This window comes from Kogia breviceps, chromosome 19, assembly GCF_026419965.1.
Source record: "Kogia breviceps isolate mKogBre1 chromosome 19, mKogBre1 haplotype 1, whole genome shotgun sequence".
NCBI classification, from domain to species: Eukaryota; Metazoa; Chordata; class Mammalia; order Artiodactyla; family Physeteridae; genus Kogia; species Kogia breviceps.
Window position 1 is genome coordinate 41,724,873 of NC_081328.1, and position 16,143 is coordinate 41,741,015.

Sequence of the window (16,143 nt, forward strand, 5' to 3'; positions counted from 1 at the left end):
CAGGGAAGCATTTGATTAAAAAGATTAAGGTGTCAGACAGACCTAGGCTTAAAACTCTGCCGCTACTTAATTTTCCCCTTTGTAAAATGGGAATAATAGTAGATTCCAACTAGCGGGGCTTTATGGTCATGCAGGTTAAGTCCTTAACATATTTCCTGGCACATACCACGTTCAATAGACGTTAGTTTTCTCTGTTTATGTACCATTAGGAACAGTTATGTACCATTTACGGGCGTTTGTAAACTTTTTAGTGAACCAAGTTGTCATTAGGGGGATGCGTTATCTAGACTATTTCTCAGAAAGTGAGGATTGTGGTTCTGTGCGCCTGAACGCGGGTGCAGGTGGCTAGTATTTTCCCCAACTGTTGAAAATCTGTTCAAAAGCAGGGCGGCTGTCCAGCTTCAGACTGAACAGGAAACCTTCCTTATGCCTAATTCCGGTGTCGGTGTCTGGATGTTTCCCACACAAAACAACACCCCAAACTAGTTTCTACTTTTAGCTCAACCTCAGCAAATTTCCTTAAATAGCACCATGAGCTTGGCCCCGCCCACATGCCCCTACCCAGTTGGTCCGAATCGGGTTAGTTCAATCCTTTGAATTTTTCCGAGTTGATTGGCGGAGCAAACCGGAAATCTTTTTACTTTTTTGATTGGTCGCGCACAGCCTAGGGGCGGGGCATATGGGCGTGTCTTGCCAGGACCCGGTGAGCTGTCATTGGAAAAATGAAGCCGGCATTTCCAGAGCTTCTTGCCGTCGCCTAGGTCGCGAGGGGAGGGTCTCCTCCCTCCCCGGCTCCTATTGTCCTTTACACTGGTCATATTTTTTGTCACTCACGGAACCTCGCGCTCACTGGTACAAAAGCTTCAAGAGGCGACGGGTGATTGGTTGGTTACTGTTCCCCCCCAAGCCTGTCGCCATTTCACAGAGAGGATCAGAAATCCTAAAGGCAGCGGTATTGGTACCCGTGATCAGTTTGGGGACTGGTGAGTCGCGGACTGGGGAGAGAGGGTTGCGGCACTCAAGGCCTGGCTGGATTTCCGCACCTTTAGAGGTCGGGAAGCTAGAGAGCAGCGGGTGGCTTGCAGAAAGGGGTCTTGTCCCTTCTCCGCCCTCGTGTAGGCCAGGGGCTGCGGGGATCGAGAGAGGCTTGGCTTGTCCGTCGCTGGGCCCTCCGCTCTCCCGGGGGTCCGGAGGTCGAGAGGAAGCGGCCTGGCGGCTGGGCAGAAAGGACACTCGGACGCCTTCCCCGGGGACCCAGCGCGCGTGTCTGCCCGCTGCGCACGCCCACTTGGCCACCCGCTCTGGTTCGTGTCCTGGAGATCTCCACACAGTTCTCCCTGACGGACAGTTGGTGCTCGTGGTAGGGGAGGGTGAGCGTGCCAAATAGGCGCCAGGGTCGCCGGCGTCTTCCAGAGGGTCTCTAGCAGCGCAGCGGGCTCTGGGCGCCTCTGGCAGATGAGTAGGAAAAAGAGGAAAAGAGAAGCAGGAGGGAGAACCTTGGAGGTGTACTGTAGTTGGGAGGAGGAATCAAGTATTTGCTTCATAGGACATCTAAGTGGGAAGTACCTTCCCTTTCCCAGAATGTTCCTCACTGTTTTTTTTCTCATGTGTGAGATTTATCTTTTTTCGGAAACGAAGATAAGGAATCTTTAGTTTTGTCGCCCAACAAGATTTTGAGTGCCATAGTGCATTGGACTTCTATATACTTTCTATATGGCCCTTCTATGAATGATGAAAACATTCATCATTATTCTTTGGTTGTAGCAGTTCCCCTGTACCTAATTTATGTACAGGATAAATGCTCTGCTCCTTTTCCCAGGTCGTAGAATAAAATGGTGTGTGCTTGGACATCATCCATGAAGTTAAGCTACTGTAGGACACAGTTGAATTTCAGAGGTGGGCCTCTGGAACTTGGTGACCTCCCCTCTGAGGTCCCTAGGATCCGGATGAATGGGAGATGGGCTGTCCTTGTTCTGTCTTAACCCTGCTCTGCCCAGGAATAAAGTTTTCCTATGGTTAGCAGTTTAAAGGAAAACAAGGATTTTTTATTTCTCTTTGAAGAATCTTTGTAGACTTCCAGTAGCAAGGTTAGGGTTGTAGACAGTACTACTTTTAAATATTTAATGAGAATGTCAAGTTCACACCTCAAATAGGCTGATCTGTTAAAACTAAAGACGTAGAATAAATTTCTGCAGAGCTAATCTGTCTTTTAAAAAAATTTTTATTTATTTTTGGCTGTGTTGGGTCTTCATTGCTGTGTGCAGGCTTTTGGTTAATTGCAGCGAGCGGGGTCTACTCTTCGTTGTGGTGCTTGGGCTTCTCATTGTGGTGGTTTCTTGTTGCAGAGCACGGGCTCTAGGTGAGTGGGCTCAGTAGTTGTGGCTCGTGGGCTCTAGAGCGCAAGCTCAGTAGTTGTGAGGGATGGGCTTAGTTGCTCTTCGGCATGTGGGATCTTCCCACACCAGGGCACGAACCTGTGTCCTCTGCATTGGCAAGTGCATTCTTAACCAGTGTGCCACCAGGGAAATCCCTAATCTGTCTTTACTATTGCCTTCCTTTATAGAATCTATCATGCACTCTACTGAAAAATATTGAATATTTATGCAGTTAGACGTCAAAATAGTGATTACCTTTTGGGGAGTAATGATTGGGAAGGGGCACAAGGAGATCTGGGTCGCTGGTAATCATCTTTTTTTTTATTTGGTTCATGACATTTTCACTGAACTGTACGTTATCATTTATGTTTATATGTGTGTGAATTGTTTCCAAAAAAGCTAAAAATAATTAAGAGTAAGGTGATGGTCGACACTGAATGCTTTGGTATCTCCTCTACTCTTTGCCTAGTTAATTTCTCTGTTAGCAGTGCAGGTTCCCAGGCTGTATTTCCTCACCTCTGAAGTTTTTTAGGTTCTTTTCTGGGTCTTGATACTGTCTGCTAGCCAAAGGCAACTACTGAATTTCTAAAAGGTGCTGATATTTAACCTGCCTTAAAGACTTTGCTTCACACCATGTAAAATAAACCGGCTCTCCGCTTCCTGAGTTCTCATTTCAGAAGTGTTAGTTGTGTCTGTTGTGACATTGCTTTCATACTTAAGATGACTAAACGCTGCCACCATTGCGACTGCGCTTCACATGTCCCACTTGGATGCTGCAGTGGAAAAGAGAATTTTTTGGCAAGGCATCAAAAGGCTTAGTTGAGTTTCTCTTTGAAAACAAGATACTCTACTCCTTACTGGCCAAACTATACTTAAAATTGTTCAGTATTTACTAGGAGCCACCTCTAATGGAGACTTGTATTTCATGTATATATCTTGTATTTATGTTTCTGTATCTCTGCAGAGAACAATTACTTGACTTGCCTTTCTTTTCCTTCAGGTTACAGAATTCAGTTACAATGGGGAATGTTTTTGAAAAACTGTTTAAAAGTCTATTTGGGAAAAAAGAGATGCGGATTCTAATGGTGGGTTTGGATGCCGCTGGAAAAACCACCATCTTGTATAAATTGAAGCTGGGAGAGATTGTGACTACCATCCCTACGATAGGTATGTTGACAACCTATGACAAGACCAGTTTACACTTTAGTATGTTATACTTTTACATACTTCTTGCATTATTGAATTTTTTTTTTGGAAAATCTTGTCCGCCCCAAGAGCGGTTTTGAGGCCAAAACCAGGTAATATACAATTTCCTAATTGCTCCCTGGCATCTCTGGCAAATTGCTAGGTTTACAGGGGAGTCATACGAACACATTTAGGTGGAACAAGTTTAACCCTATCTGCTTGGCAAAAAAGGGAAAGATAATGATTATTAAAATCCATCTTTCTTCCAGCTGGCCTTTCTAAGTGGAAGCATCTCTCCGTACCAAGTATGTTCCTAGTGTTTAAAGATGTAGTGTGACTTTTTTTTTTTTTTGAGCTGGTGGTCAAGTGAAGAATCTGATTTGTTCAAATGCTGGAGGACTATCTGGCGGTGTAGTTATTCCTGCAAACCAGCACTGTTTTTTTTTTTTTTTTTTTGTGGTACGCGGGCCTCTCACTATTGTGGCCTCTCCCGCTGCGGAGCACAGGCTCCGGATGCGCAGGCCCAGAGGCCATGGCTCACGGGCCCAGCCGCTCCGCGGCACGTAGGATCTTCCCGGACCGGGGCACGAACCCGCGTCCCCTGCATCGGCAGGCGGATTCTCAACCACTGAACCACCAGGGAAGCCCAGCACTGTGTTTTGTCAGCTATTTTAAGACTTTTGCAAAGGCAGGGTTTTTTTTTTGTTTTTTACGAATTTATTTATTTTATATATTTATTTTTGGCTGCATTGGGTCTTCGTTGCTGTGCGTGGGCTTCCTCTAGTTACAGTGAGTGAGGGCTACTCTTCATTGTGGTGCACAGCCTTAACATTGCAGTGGCTTCTCTTGTTGCGGAGCACGGGCTCTAGGCGCTCAGGCTTCAGTAGTTGTGGCTCGCGGGCTCTAGAGCGCAGGCTCAGTAGTTGTGGCGCACGGGCTTCGTTGCTCTGCAGCACGTGGGATCTTCCCGGACCAGGGCTCAAACCTGTGTCTCCTGAATTGGCAGGCGGACTCTTAACCGCTACGCCACCAGGGAAGCCCCTCAAAGGCAGTTTTGACAGAACTTAGGCTGTGCTTCATCAGCTGCTTCCAGATCCAAACTCCTGAGCAAGAATAGCCTCCCCAGGACGGCATGTGAATGTCAATAGTGTTCCAAATGTTGGATTAGGCACAGGAACCAACCGATCAACTTCCAACTTGGGCAGTAGCTTCAGAGATTGCAGCACTTAAAGGAAGAGGAAACCAGATGGAGAAAGTGTTCATACCCATAATTTTAAAAATGTTATTAGTCCAAAATGAAAATAGCATAATTACTGGGTTTTCTCCAATTATAAAAACAATTCATGCTTCCATAATGTCATACATACAAAAAAAATCTAAACAAGTGTGAAAAAACACTGTGACTTTGGTGAATATCTTTGTGAAGTCATATGCATGCTGTCTTCCAACTTACTCTGCATTAAACAATGTGTTTGGATCTTTTTCTATGTCATTTCCTCTCTGTGGAATGCTTTCCTGCCTTCTTTTTTTACCCCCCTCCCCCCTTTATGTAGCTAATGCCAGCTCATTCTTTCCGTCTCAGTTTAAGCATCATTTCTCAGGGTTGCCTTTCCTGATCCCTTGGATGGGTTTTCCCCCTGTTGTAAGTTTCCATAGCAACCTGAACTTCTTAGTAACTCTGAGCACATTTGTCATTGTTTGCTCACTGTCTCTCTTCCAAAAGTGTGAATAAGAGGAAGAATTATGTCTGCCTTGTTCACCACTGTCCCCAGGAGCCTAGCAAAATGCGTGACACATGTCCAGGAAATATTTGGTGAATGAATTGAATACTGATTTTGTGGTGGATTGTTAAACTAATGGCGCCCAATGAATCACGCCCCTCAATAGCCAAACCCCTGTGCAGTCTCCTTCCACAATGGTGCTGAGCTTGGCCATGTGACTTGCTTTGGCCAAGAGCACATCAGCAAATGTGATTCACACAAAGATTTGATAAGTGCTGTGTCTGGGGGTTTGTTCTTTCGGAACACTACCACCACCTTGGGAATAAAAAGACCACCTGGAGAGAGAGAAGTCCAGCTAGCCCCCAAAGGACTCAATAGTTGAATGCTGAATGCATCTACAAGAGAAAGCCCAGGCAACCCACAGAATTGGGTAGGGGGGAAAAATCATTGTTCTAAGCCACTATGTTTGGGGTCTTAAATAATAATCAGTACAGATCAACATCATATTTTAGTAACTAGATAGTATTCCATTATGTGGCTACGTGTTTAACAAATTTCCAGTGATGGATGTTTAGGTTATGTGCAACAGTTCTATGTAAATGATTTTGAACTAAGCATCATTTAAAGATCAGTCAGATATGGCTGAGCTCACTAAAGAGACTGAGAAGGTACAGCCATAGAAACAGAAGGAAAATGGGAAGCCAGGGAAGGGTTTCAAGGAGGGAGTGAGCAGTAGTGTCAGATATAAAATCAAATCACATAAGAACTGGAAAGCATTTGTCAGATTTATTGACATGCTGACCTAGCTGACCTTGGCGAGACCAGCGAGACATGGTAAAGTAGAACTAAGGTGTATTGGGTGAGAGGTGACAAAGTTGGCACAGTGAAGGTAGCTAAACGTCTTAGAGAAGTTTGACTTTAAAAGGGAAAATAGAGGGTGGTAGCGCTTGAAGGTGTGGAGTCATCTTTTTTGAAAGATGCAAAAGACTTAAACAGGTTGGAGACTTGGAAGGTTCCAGACAGCGTGGGTGAATTGCATCCAGCACGTGGGGGTATGGGATTGACATTAGCTAATTGCCCCCTTCCATTGCTCCTAGAGGGAGGGATAAAAGGGTGGGTGAAGATATAGGTGGGTTTCTACAGTGTGTGGTGGGAAGCGGAAGCAGTCCCACTGATGGCTTCTGTTTGCTCTGAAGTATGAAGGAAGAGCTGCTGGGAGAGGGAGGGGAGGTGTGAGGAGGGAGACTAGAGGGAGTGGAGAAGGTTGGAGACACCTGTCACAATGCATGGGGGAGAAAGCTGACTAACACATTCTGTTTTGTAAGCTATGGATCTTTGACTGGCAGGCTGCTTCGTCAATGAAAAGTACTGCCCAAATGGTAGCTGAAATTATTTTGAATTGTTGAACCAGCGGAAGTCTTCATTAAACACTTTCCCCATCTTCCCAATTTAGGTTTCAATGTGGAGACGGTAGAATATAAAAACATCAGCTTCACAGTCTGGGATGTTGGTGGCCAGGACAAAATCAGACCTTTGTGGCGACATTATTTCCAGAACACACAAGGTAAAGATTATCCAGTTCTAGCCTTGCAACCATTTCTGTTAAACACACCTAAAGGTCGATGCTTGAAGCAAAACCTTGTGGTGCGCTGCTTTATTTGGACCTTCAGCCATTCCTTCTTTTCTGCTGACCCACTTACACTTATTGGGGAGGTTTCTTTTTGAGAAGTGGTCCCTGCCTTCCTTGAAAAAGTACTTGGGCTTTAATGCCTTATATAGGAATCTCCTCTTAATCCAGAACAGTTAGAAAATGGTTGTTCTAATGAATTTCATCTTTTGGGTAATTGAAAGTTGTATGTGCCTTAGATGAAGTACCAATTTTTGAAGAACTTAATTCAGTACAGTCTTCTAAACCTGTGGAGAATATTTGAAAATTATGCCTGTGGAGAGAAAGAAATGAACAGTGACGGCTGGAGTCCCAAATCCCAGCATCCCGTGTGGCCACAGTGCCTCCCTACTGCGCGTTATTCTACAAGTGCTTGAATAAGCATGAATATCCCAGATCATTACCTTATTTCCTTATCACTGGTTTCTTAAAATTTGGGGTTTTAATGTGTTCCAGTCCCCCATCATTCTGTTTGAGTTTTTTTCATTGATTATATTTTGGATAAATGATACCTTACAGAGTATCACCTGTCAAGATATCCATAAGCTGTTCATATAGTTTTTACACCCTGATTCTCATGTAGAATCATAACCACCTGGCATCTACATACTCACTTTAGAATTTATTTGGACTCTTTTAATTTTGAAGACTCTACTACCTATGGTGTTTTCATTGCATGTGTTTCATAGTAAAGACCCATATTTGTTGATCTTTTCAGACCAAATACCCTAGTCGACTGTCCCTTTATATTTTGTATCATTATTTTAGCTATTACCTTTAACACTTAACTCTATTTGTAGTTATTTCCTTAGCCTATAGATTTAGAATGTCTTTCCTCAAAATAGTGCATTTATCTTTTCTTTTTTCAGTTTTGTTAGTGGAAAATTTAATGCAAAAAAGGAAGAGGATACATAACAAATCCTCACGTACTCATCACCCAGCTTCAGCAGTTATCAGTGTTTTGCCCAGAGTGTGTTACAGCAAATGCCAGACATGATGCCTTTTACTCATACATCCTTCAGTGTTTATTTCAAACTGATAAAGACTTTTTTAAAACATAATCTCCATGTATTATCACACTTCCAAAATTAACATTCTTTCTTTAATATCTGGTACCCAGTCCTTATTCAGATTTTTCCAGTTGTATCAAATACGTCCTTTTCACATTTGATTTGTTCGTGAAGGAATCACAGTTTACACGTTGCTTTTCATTGTTATGTCTCTTTAGTCGTCTGCTACTCTCCAACAGTTTATCCCTCCATTTTTTTCTGTCATTCCATCTGAGTCTATTAAGCTGAAATCCTTCTAAACAAAGAATCCCTTCATCGAATATTTGGTTTCTCTGAAATGTAGTTTGTATAAGAAAGGCAGGAAAAGTATTTAATTCTTTCCCTTTATTGATTTTTAGAGAAACAACTCGATACCCTAGCAACCTTCCATGATGACTCTTAGATTTTTATGTCTTTGTGTTTCAATCCGTTGCAGACAATACGCTTTTTCATACTCGAGTGTCCATTTAACCTGGATTGGCACTTGCCATGTTGGTCAAACTATTGTAATTCCTCACGAGTGATAAAAGTAGAAAATGTGGGTTTGAACCCCAGCTCGGCTATGAAACCTTGGGAAAGTTAGGTAATCTTTCCTGTCTCGATTTCCTCATCTGTAAAATGGAGGTGAACACCTACTGTGCCGGATCATTTGGCTTGAAAGAGATTAATTTTATAAAATGCTTAGTTCTGTGGTTGGAAGGTAGTGGGCACTCAGGAGCCTGTATTAGTCTGGATTCTCCAGAAAAACAGAACCAGTATGATGGATTGGCTATCCATACATGTATAAACAATATGTTTTTGTGTATATATATATATATATATGTGTGTGTGTGTGTGTGTGTATGTGATTTCTTTTAAGGACTTGGCTTCCATGGTTGTGGAGGCTGAGGGGTCCCGGGATCTGCAGTTGGCAGAGGCTGGAGACCCAGGAGAGCTGATGATTAAGTTCCAGTCCAAAGGCAGAAGACACATATCCCAGCTCCAAGACGAGTGAATTCTTTCGTCCTCTCTTTTGTTCTAGTCAGGCCTTCATTGGATTGGACTAGAGCACACTGAGGAGTGCAATCTGCTGTACTCAGTGTCCTGATCCAAATGTTCATCTCATCCAGAAACGCCCTCCCACACACACCCAGAATACTGTTTGACCAAATGTCTGGGCACCCTGTGGCCCAGTCAAGTTGACACATAAAGTTAACTGTCACAGAGTCCAAATTACTAGAGGTTTTTTTGTCCTCATTCTCAGGCAGGGTTCCCTTTACCCACCTTATTAAGAGTTGTCACACTCAGTCACCAAGTAGAAATGCCTGTTTGTTTTCAATCTTCTCTTTATAACAAGTCTAATTGTATTGAGTCTCAGTAACTCCTGCTTTGATGGTGGGGAACTAACTGGCTATATTCTAGGACCTTGTGGTGGGTGGTTTAGACTCTTCATGAAATTAGCAAACGGGGGCTTTCGAAGAATGGATTTGCTGTCTGGTGGGTCCAAACATTTCAGCCATTAGCAATCTTGGATGTTGTCCCTCTTTTTCCTGCCACTTCCCAACAGTCAGGCCGTCCTTTTTAATCTAAATTTTCTTCTCCCCACTTCCAAAAACAAATTACAGCGTACTATTCATTTGTAAATTTACCTTTTCTAGCTTTTCTTAGTTCAGAAGTGTAGTCAGTCTGATGGCTAGGTTCTTTTGTTTCTCACATAAGGATCTAAAATAAAAACAGTATAAAATGGGACCTAATATTTATAAACCTTTCTTTCTGTTAGGCATGGCAAAGGGATAATATGTCAGCTTCCACCCTGTCAGTTTTGCATCATAGACTAAGGATCTCCTCAAACTTCAGGATAACCTCGTTTGCTTAGTTATGACCAGAGTCCAGAACTTACTGGCGGCCTATCAAATCTTTGGCGGGGAGTTTTGAATGTTCTTCATTTTTGGGGTCTGATGTGATGTAACAGACATGACTTTGAGTCTCATGTAAGCCGCAGACATTCAGAAGCTGTGGGCACCCCCGTCTGCCAGAGTGGGCTGCTCCAGACAGCTGGTCAGGCAGCTGTTGGTTGGCCTGGGAAGCACAGAGGGAAAGGGCCGAGGGCCAGCACAGATTTTCCCTCCTAGACATGGTGGTGCGATCTCAATGGCAGAAGGAACCCAGAGGTCATCTCATTCCACTGCCCTTCCTGTCAGCAGAATCCCTTCTGCAGTGTCCCCACAAGTGGCCGCTTAAGCTGGGCACAAGCATCTTCAGTGACAGGCACGCCTCCTGGGGCAGCCCATTGCACCTGCATTTCTCTTGACTATCAGCTTGACCTCCTGTAGTTCTACCCACTGATCTTCCATCTACTTACAAGTCGAACCTCTCTTTATGTCACAGCTTCTAGACATTTGAAGACAGCTGTCAGTCCCCTCAATGAATCTTTTCTCTAGGCAAACTATTTCCAGTTATATAAATTGTTTTTCATATGACATGGTATCTAATTCCTTTGCCCTCCTAGTCATTCTTTGTCCCTCCAGTTCGCCTGTGTCTTAGAGTGTGGGGTCCAGCACCAGCCACGTAACATTCCCACGATGTTCTGACTGACGCACCGTAGCATCGGCTTTTTATTGCCCGTATTTTAGAAACTGAGCTGCTGTCACTACTGTTGATAGAGCCTAGGATAGTTCTTTTGGCAGCCACTTCCCATTTTTGTCTCACAGAAGGCTTAATTGTCAGCTAACCATCCAGTATTTATTACCATTAATGTCCCGTGGACTACTGCTAAGACAGTCTTTTGCATCCTGTGTCTGGAGTGTGTGCTGGATTCCTCCTGGGCACCTCCTCTGAGATCCTAGCAGCCCCGCCTCTGCCTCCAGCCAACGTGGCAGTGACCAGATCTGTGCAGGTTTCAGCCACCTTTGCTCAGATACGGTGTGGTGGTCCCTTTCTCTGACCTGTCTTTTGCTTCCTGGGATTTCTTTGCTGCTGTATAGTGTGGGATGCTGCAAAGACGTCTGACACCAACTACCTGGGGTTGGGCCATACGTCACAGGTTCAGGGCACAAGACTCCCTCACTTCAGACACCAGCTGCAAATTCGGGGCTCCCCAGACCACCCTCACTTTTTTCCAGCTATCTGCAAATTTGGCAGTTCCAAATAACCCCTCAGGTTCAGTATTCATTAAAACAACTCACAGGACTCGGGAGCGCTATACTTACAATTACAGTTCTGTTATAGCAAAAGGATACAACTGAACCAGCCAAAGGAAGAGATGCGTAGGGCGAGATCTGGGAGGTACCACACACAAAGCTCGCATCGTCCTCTTCCCATGGGGTCAGAATGCATTACCCTTCTGGCACATCGCTGTGTGACATATGCAGAGCATTGCCAACCAGGGAAGCTTATCTGAACTTGGATGTCCATAGATTTTTATCGGGTCTTCATCATGTAGGCATGATGTAGAAATGAAGCGATTAAAAATAAGCCTAACCTTTTCTCCCTCTATTCTTGTTATTGTTCATCTGGTGAAGGGCTATGATGCCTCTGAAAAAGGCTAGTTGGATGTACAGGAGGCTTCCCAACTCTAAAGATTATAAATCCTAACGTATTGATTGCTTTAGTGAAACCACATGTGTTAGCAGGGAGAAGCTATAAGGACGTATAAACAGCTGCCTTCCCAGGTTCAGATTACTAACACACTTGTGCTTTCTTTCTAGGTCTGATTTTTGTGGTCGACAGTAACGACAGAGAGCGGGTCAATGAAGCCCGAGAAGAACTAACCAGAATGTTAGCCGAAGATGAGCTCAGAGATGCAGTTTTATTGGTGTTTGTAAATAAACAGGTATGTCGCTGGCTTTCTGAATCCTGGGACTGAAAAGTACTGCCAGCTGCTCACTTAAAAATAGAGATATCTAATTAGCTGCCTTAAAAATAGAGACATTTAATTAGCTGCCTGCCTTCCTCTCTCCTGTCCCTAGCCTTTCTCTCCACCTCTTTGTTAGCATATGTCTTACATTCATTCACTCGCTCAACAAATATCGACTGAGCATTTACTAAGATCTAGGCATTGTTTTAGGTATTGGTGATATAGATGGAGCAGTAAACCAGACAGACGAAAATCCCTGTGTTCATGGAGTTTATATTCTAGTGGGAGGAGAGTCAGTCAATAAACCACATGTAATATGTCTGGGGGGAGTGTCGTGGAGGAGGGGGCAGATGTGGGGAAGGGCTAGAATGCCTCTCTGATAAGATGACATCAATAAGAAGACACCTGAAGGCCAGCAGGAAGGCAGCCAGTGCAGCTGGGACGGGATTGGGGGTGGGGGGAAGCAAAGGAGGAGATGAGATTGGATCATATGGGGCCTATCCTTGGGGAAACTCGGCTTCTGTGTAAATATAACCAAAAGCAGTAAAAGAGGAGTAGGAGCAGGGTGTAGAACCATCCAGCCTCAGGAAACTGAACTACGCGTGGAAAAGAAGGCAGAATCCTGTGGAATGTACCAGCCTGAGATAAACCAGGGTCACGTTTTGATGTGTGTCCCCGCACTTTCTCCTCCATGAGCACATTCGTTGTGTAATCGAGATCGTACTGTTTTGACAGTGTTGCATCCTGTTTTGTCACTTTATTGAAGGCCTTTTCTCTTGTCATCTAGCCCTTTATAAACATGATTTTAAATGGTGGGGTGGATGTCAGCTTGAAGTTCACTAGTGAACACAACGGACTTTCATAAAAGAAAGTGACATTTGTTCTTTTTAATTATAAAAACAGAACATGCTCATGGTATAAATATGCGGACAGTTCACAATATCAAGTGAAACATTCTAGCCCCACTCTTCAGGGTAAAACGTTGTTAAATGTCTTAGAGTTCTTTCCAGAGATAAAACTTTCTGTGCCTATATGAGCAGTTATATGATTATATTCATATTTAAATTCTGGAGATCATATTCTGCATTCTGTTTTGTAACCTGCTTCTTCACTTAGCATATCTTTGATGTCCTTCCAGATCATTGCGTCTAGATCTACCTTTAATGCTAATTTATTCAAATTTGGTTTGAGCTTACTAACGTGCTAGGCACAGTTCTAGGCACTTGGAATACATCAGAGAACAAAATAGAGATCCCTGCCCTGGTGAAGTTTGCATTCTAGTTACGAGAGGCACATAATAAACACACTAAGTCAGTCAATTTTATAATACAGTAGCTTGTGGTGAGGGCTGTAGGTAGAGTAGGACAGTTAGGAGGGGTCACGGGGGCTCAGGTTAGGAAGGCCGTGCAGAGCACCCTGAGGACTCGGGCTGTTCCCCCGGGAGAGTCAGAGATGTCACAGGGTTGTGATAGAAGAATGACTTGACCTGACTTTCACTGACTGCCGGGTTGTGTTTAGACTTCGGGGGAGCAAGACCAGAAGCCTGGAGACCAATTTGGAAGTAATTTCAGTACCCAGTGCGAGGTGATGGTAGTGGGATCAGGCGGTGAGAAGTGGTCAGATTCTGGATATATTTTGAGGGTAGAGCTGGTGGGATTTCCTCGTGTGGAGTTTGTGAGAGGAGAGAGAGAGAGAGAAAAAAAAAAAAAAAATTAAGGATGATTTCAAGATTTGGAGCCTGAGCCACTGGGAGGCTGGAGATAAGACTGTGGGTTAAGGGCAGATGTTGGAGGAAGAGCATAATGTTCCCTTATGAGGATATAACATCTATCAACTGACTTTTGAATATTCTCTCTCAAGGATCTTCCCAACGCTATGAACGCAGCAGAGATAACGGACAAGCTTGGCTTACATTCCCTCCGCCAGAGAAACTGGTACATTCAGGCTACCTGTGCCACCAGTGGAGATGGGCTTTACGAAGGCCTGGACTGGCTCTCCAACCAGCTCAAAACCCAGAAGTGACGGGAAGGGCTGCGTTCCCTGTGCGTCGTGGCAAAGTCAGCTGGCCTCTGCTGTGTGCGTGTGTGCGTGGGAGGAGCTGAGTGTGGGTGCGTGGCCGGGCGTGGGAGCAGCTTTCTCACATGGTGCCTTATACGCCCTCTAAGGAAACCAGTCCTACATGGTACAAACAAGCAGTGTTACATTTTATATGCTACCTTCTATTTCCATAGCTTTGGTGATCAGTTTTGCAGTCGACGGAGGAGTCCCGGGGGTTCCCTGGTGCCCGATAGCCAGCGTGGTCTTTGTGGTGGGAAGAAGGGGGAGGGTGAGCCGTGGACTGACTTCCTTGGTGTGGTTCTAGTCCAGGTCTGGGGTCCCTGCACACCTGGGGATCCTGTTAGACTTGGCATCCTTTCGTAAAAAGGAAGGAACTGTCATTCTTTCCCATCACTGCCAGAGCTAGCAGCTCACTTTTCAGTGCTTTAAAGCAAATGATCCTCAAAGACAAAAAGGCCCTTGCTTAACCACAGATGTTAAGTTGTTAAGATGTTAAGATCTGAGCTTAAGTTATTTTCTAGCCCAGACACCCTGGTTTAATGTACTTCATTGGGAGGAATCAGTGATCTTTTTTCATTAGAAAAAACCCCCGTAACACCAGACCCCGTAACGGTAGAAACCATCAAGTCCTTCCCTTCATTGCCTCGTATTTGCCACATGGAGACCCTTTTGGGGTAGGAACCCAGCGCACGGCCGAAGCCGCGCCGCCGCTCACAGGGCCGGGTTAAGGCGGGGAGGCGCCGTCGTGTTTGTGTCCCTACATCGCTGTCTCCTGAGGCTGCTGCTCCCACGCCTCTGCGCTGAGTGTTCTCCGCTCGAAGCAGGAGCTTTGCTCCCGGGATGGAATCGTCACCGTGTACAGTATCTTAGCCCATCTTGCAGTTTAGGTTAGCTGTGTTCCCAGAACCACACACCTGTGAGTTCTGAGAGTTTGTGAGAGAATCAAGATGTTCATTCGGGGAACGGGACTCCCAGCAGCCGAGTTGGTTGGTGCTAAATTTTGCTATGAAGAGCGTCTCGTCCAGACCACTCTCCGTGCCACTGACTCCCTCTCTGGTTGGCAATAATGTCTTCCGTGGAAACGTGCTTTATGTTGTCCTCAAAATAGTAACAATGGCCTGGAAATGAGCTGGATTCACTCAATAGTCTAGAGCTCTTTTGCCCAGACAGCTGTTGGCCACATTTCTACCTAAGCTGTTCCACTACTGCCTTTTAAAATTCCTTTTTCAAAAAAAAAAAAAAAAATCTTCATTTCAGATTACAGAGGAGGAGAATGTAAGATGAATTTTAACAAAAGTAAACCTTGTTTACTGATAACAATGAAGTTGCTCTTACTAGGAAGAAATTTCATGCCATGATAAATGTGGAGTTTTTTCTTTAAAACATTGACTTTAAAGAATGTTCCTTGCAATACTGGCAACGAAGTCCAGATTTGATTTTTAACCACGGAGTTAAGTCCTGAGAAAGATTTCGATTGTACGCCTCAAATTGACAGGGACTGTGTCTTAGACTTTTGTGTTTATGCTTAGTACCGTGTATGTGGTACAGTCCTGTGCCTCATTAAACACCTGTTGATTGGTTGGACAGTAAAGAACTTGGTCTGGAGGAGGAGAGGACAGCCATGTGCTTCTGGATGACTCGAGCTACTACTTGAAAATCCCTTTCCCTCTCCATCTTAGCAGACTTGCTATTGAAAACTCCCAGGGCACTTGTACAAAAGGCAGAAGCCACAGAGGTGCTGTCTCGGCCCTTCTGCTCTCAGCCGTGCTCTCCATTCTTACCTTACATGACACTTTCAACTCCTGTCTTTCTCTTTCTGTGAATTTGGAGCTGGTCATTTGGGGTTTATGGGGGGGGCACTTCAGTGTAGTGGGTTTGAGCAAAGACTGGGTGCCTGAAAGCCATGTTCACATCCCAGCTGTGTCCTCACTAGCTGCTTGGCCTCAGGCCTGTTACTCTTTGACTCCATATCTCTGAGCCTCAGTTTGCTTAACTCTTAAATGAGGATAGTAGCTACCTCATAGGGTTGTGAGACCTTTGTATGCCTTGCCTGGTGTTTCCCTGGGGGATATCTTGATGTCTAAGGTGTGAATAGCAGTGCTGGCCACAAACTGATCAGTATTATTTACAGGAGCAGTGAAGTGGGATAGGATGGGGGGCTATGTTTAATCTTTCCCAGTCTATTCACCTAATCCTGCTGAATCCTCTGTCCTTTTCTAACCATAAGACCATTTGGGATGCTTGTTTAAAAGAC

General features: G+C 44.5%; 1 protein-coding gene across 2 annotated transcripts; it reads left to right on the forward strand.

Moving 5' to 3' along the window:
- The first annotated feature begins 710 nt into the window (after window positions 1-710).
- On the forward strand, window positions 711-15,483 carry LOC131746964 (ADP-ribosylation factor 2). Of its 2 annotated transcripts, none has more exons than XM_067020817.1 (5): window positions 711-983; window positions 3,376-3,542; window positions 6,735-6,845; window positions 11,683-11,807; window positions 13,692-15,483. In XM_067020817.1, exons 2-5 carry the CDS (start codon window positions 3,395-3,397, stop codon window positions 13,851-13,853), a joined length of 546 nt encoding a protein of 181 aa, XP_066876918.1. In that variant the 5' UTR covers window positions 711-983; window positions 3,376-3,394; the 3' UTR covers window positions 13,854-15,483. The 2 variants fall into 2 exon arrangements, with proteins under 2 accessions (XP_066876918.1, XP_058904786.1); XM_059048803.2 differs by having other exon boundaries at window positions 915-1,304; window positions 13,692-15,209.
- Window positions 15,484-16,143: the final 660 nt, after the last annotated feature.

Bases quoted from the DNA above. Each gene is read 5' to 3' on its own strand.
- LOC131746964 (XM_067020817.1), top strand. From the start codon at position 3,395: ATGGGGAATGTTTTTGAAAAACTGTTTAAAAGTCTATTTGGGAAAAAA. The intron at 3,543-6,734 runs GTATGTTGACAA...TTCCCAATTTAG, and splicing joins GACTACCATCCCTACGATAG to GTTTCAATGTGGAGACGGTA. The intron at 6,846-11,682 runs GTAAAGATTATC...CTTTCTTTCTAG, and splicing joins TTATTTCCAGAACACACAAG to GTCTGATTTTTGTGGTCGAC.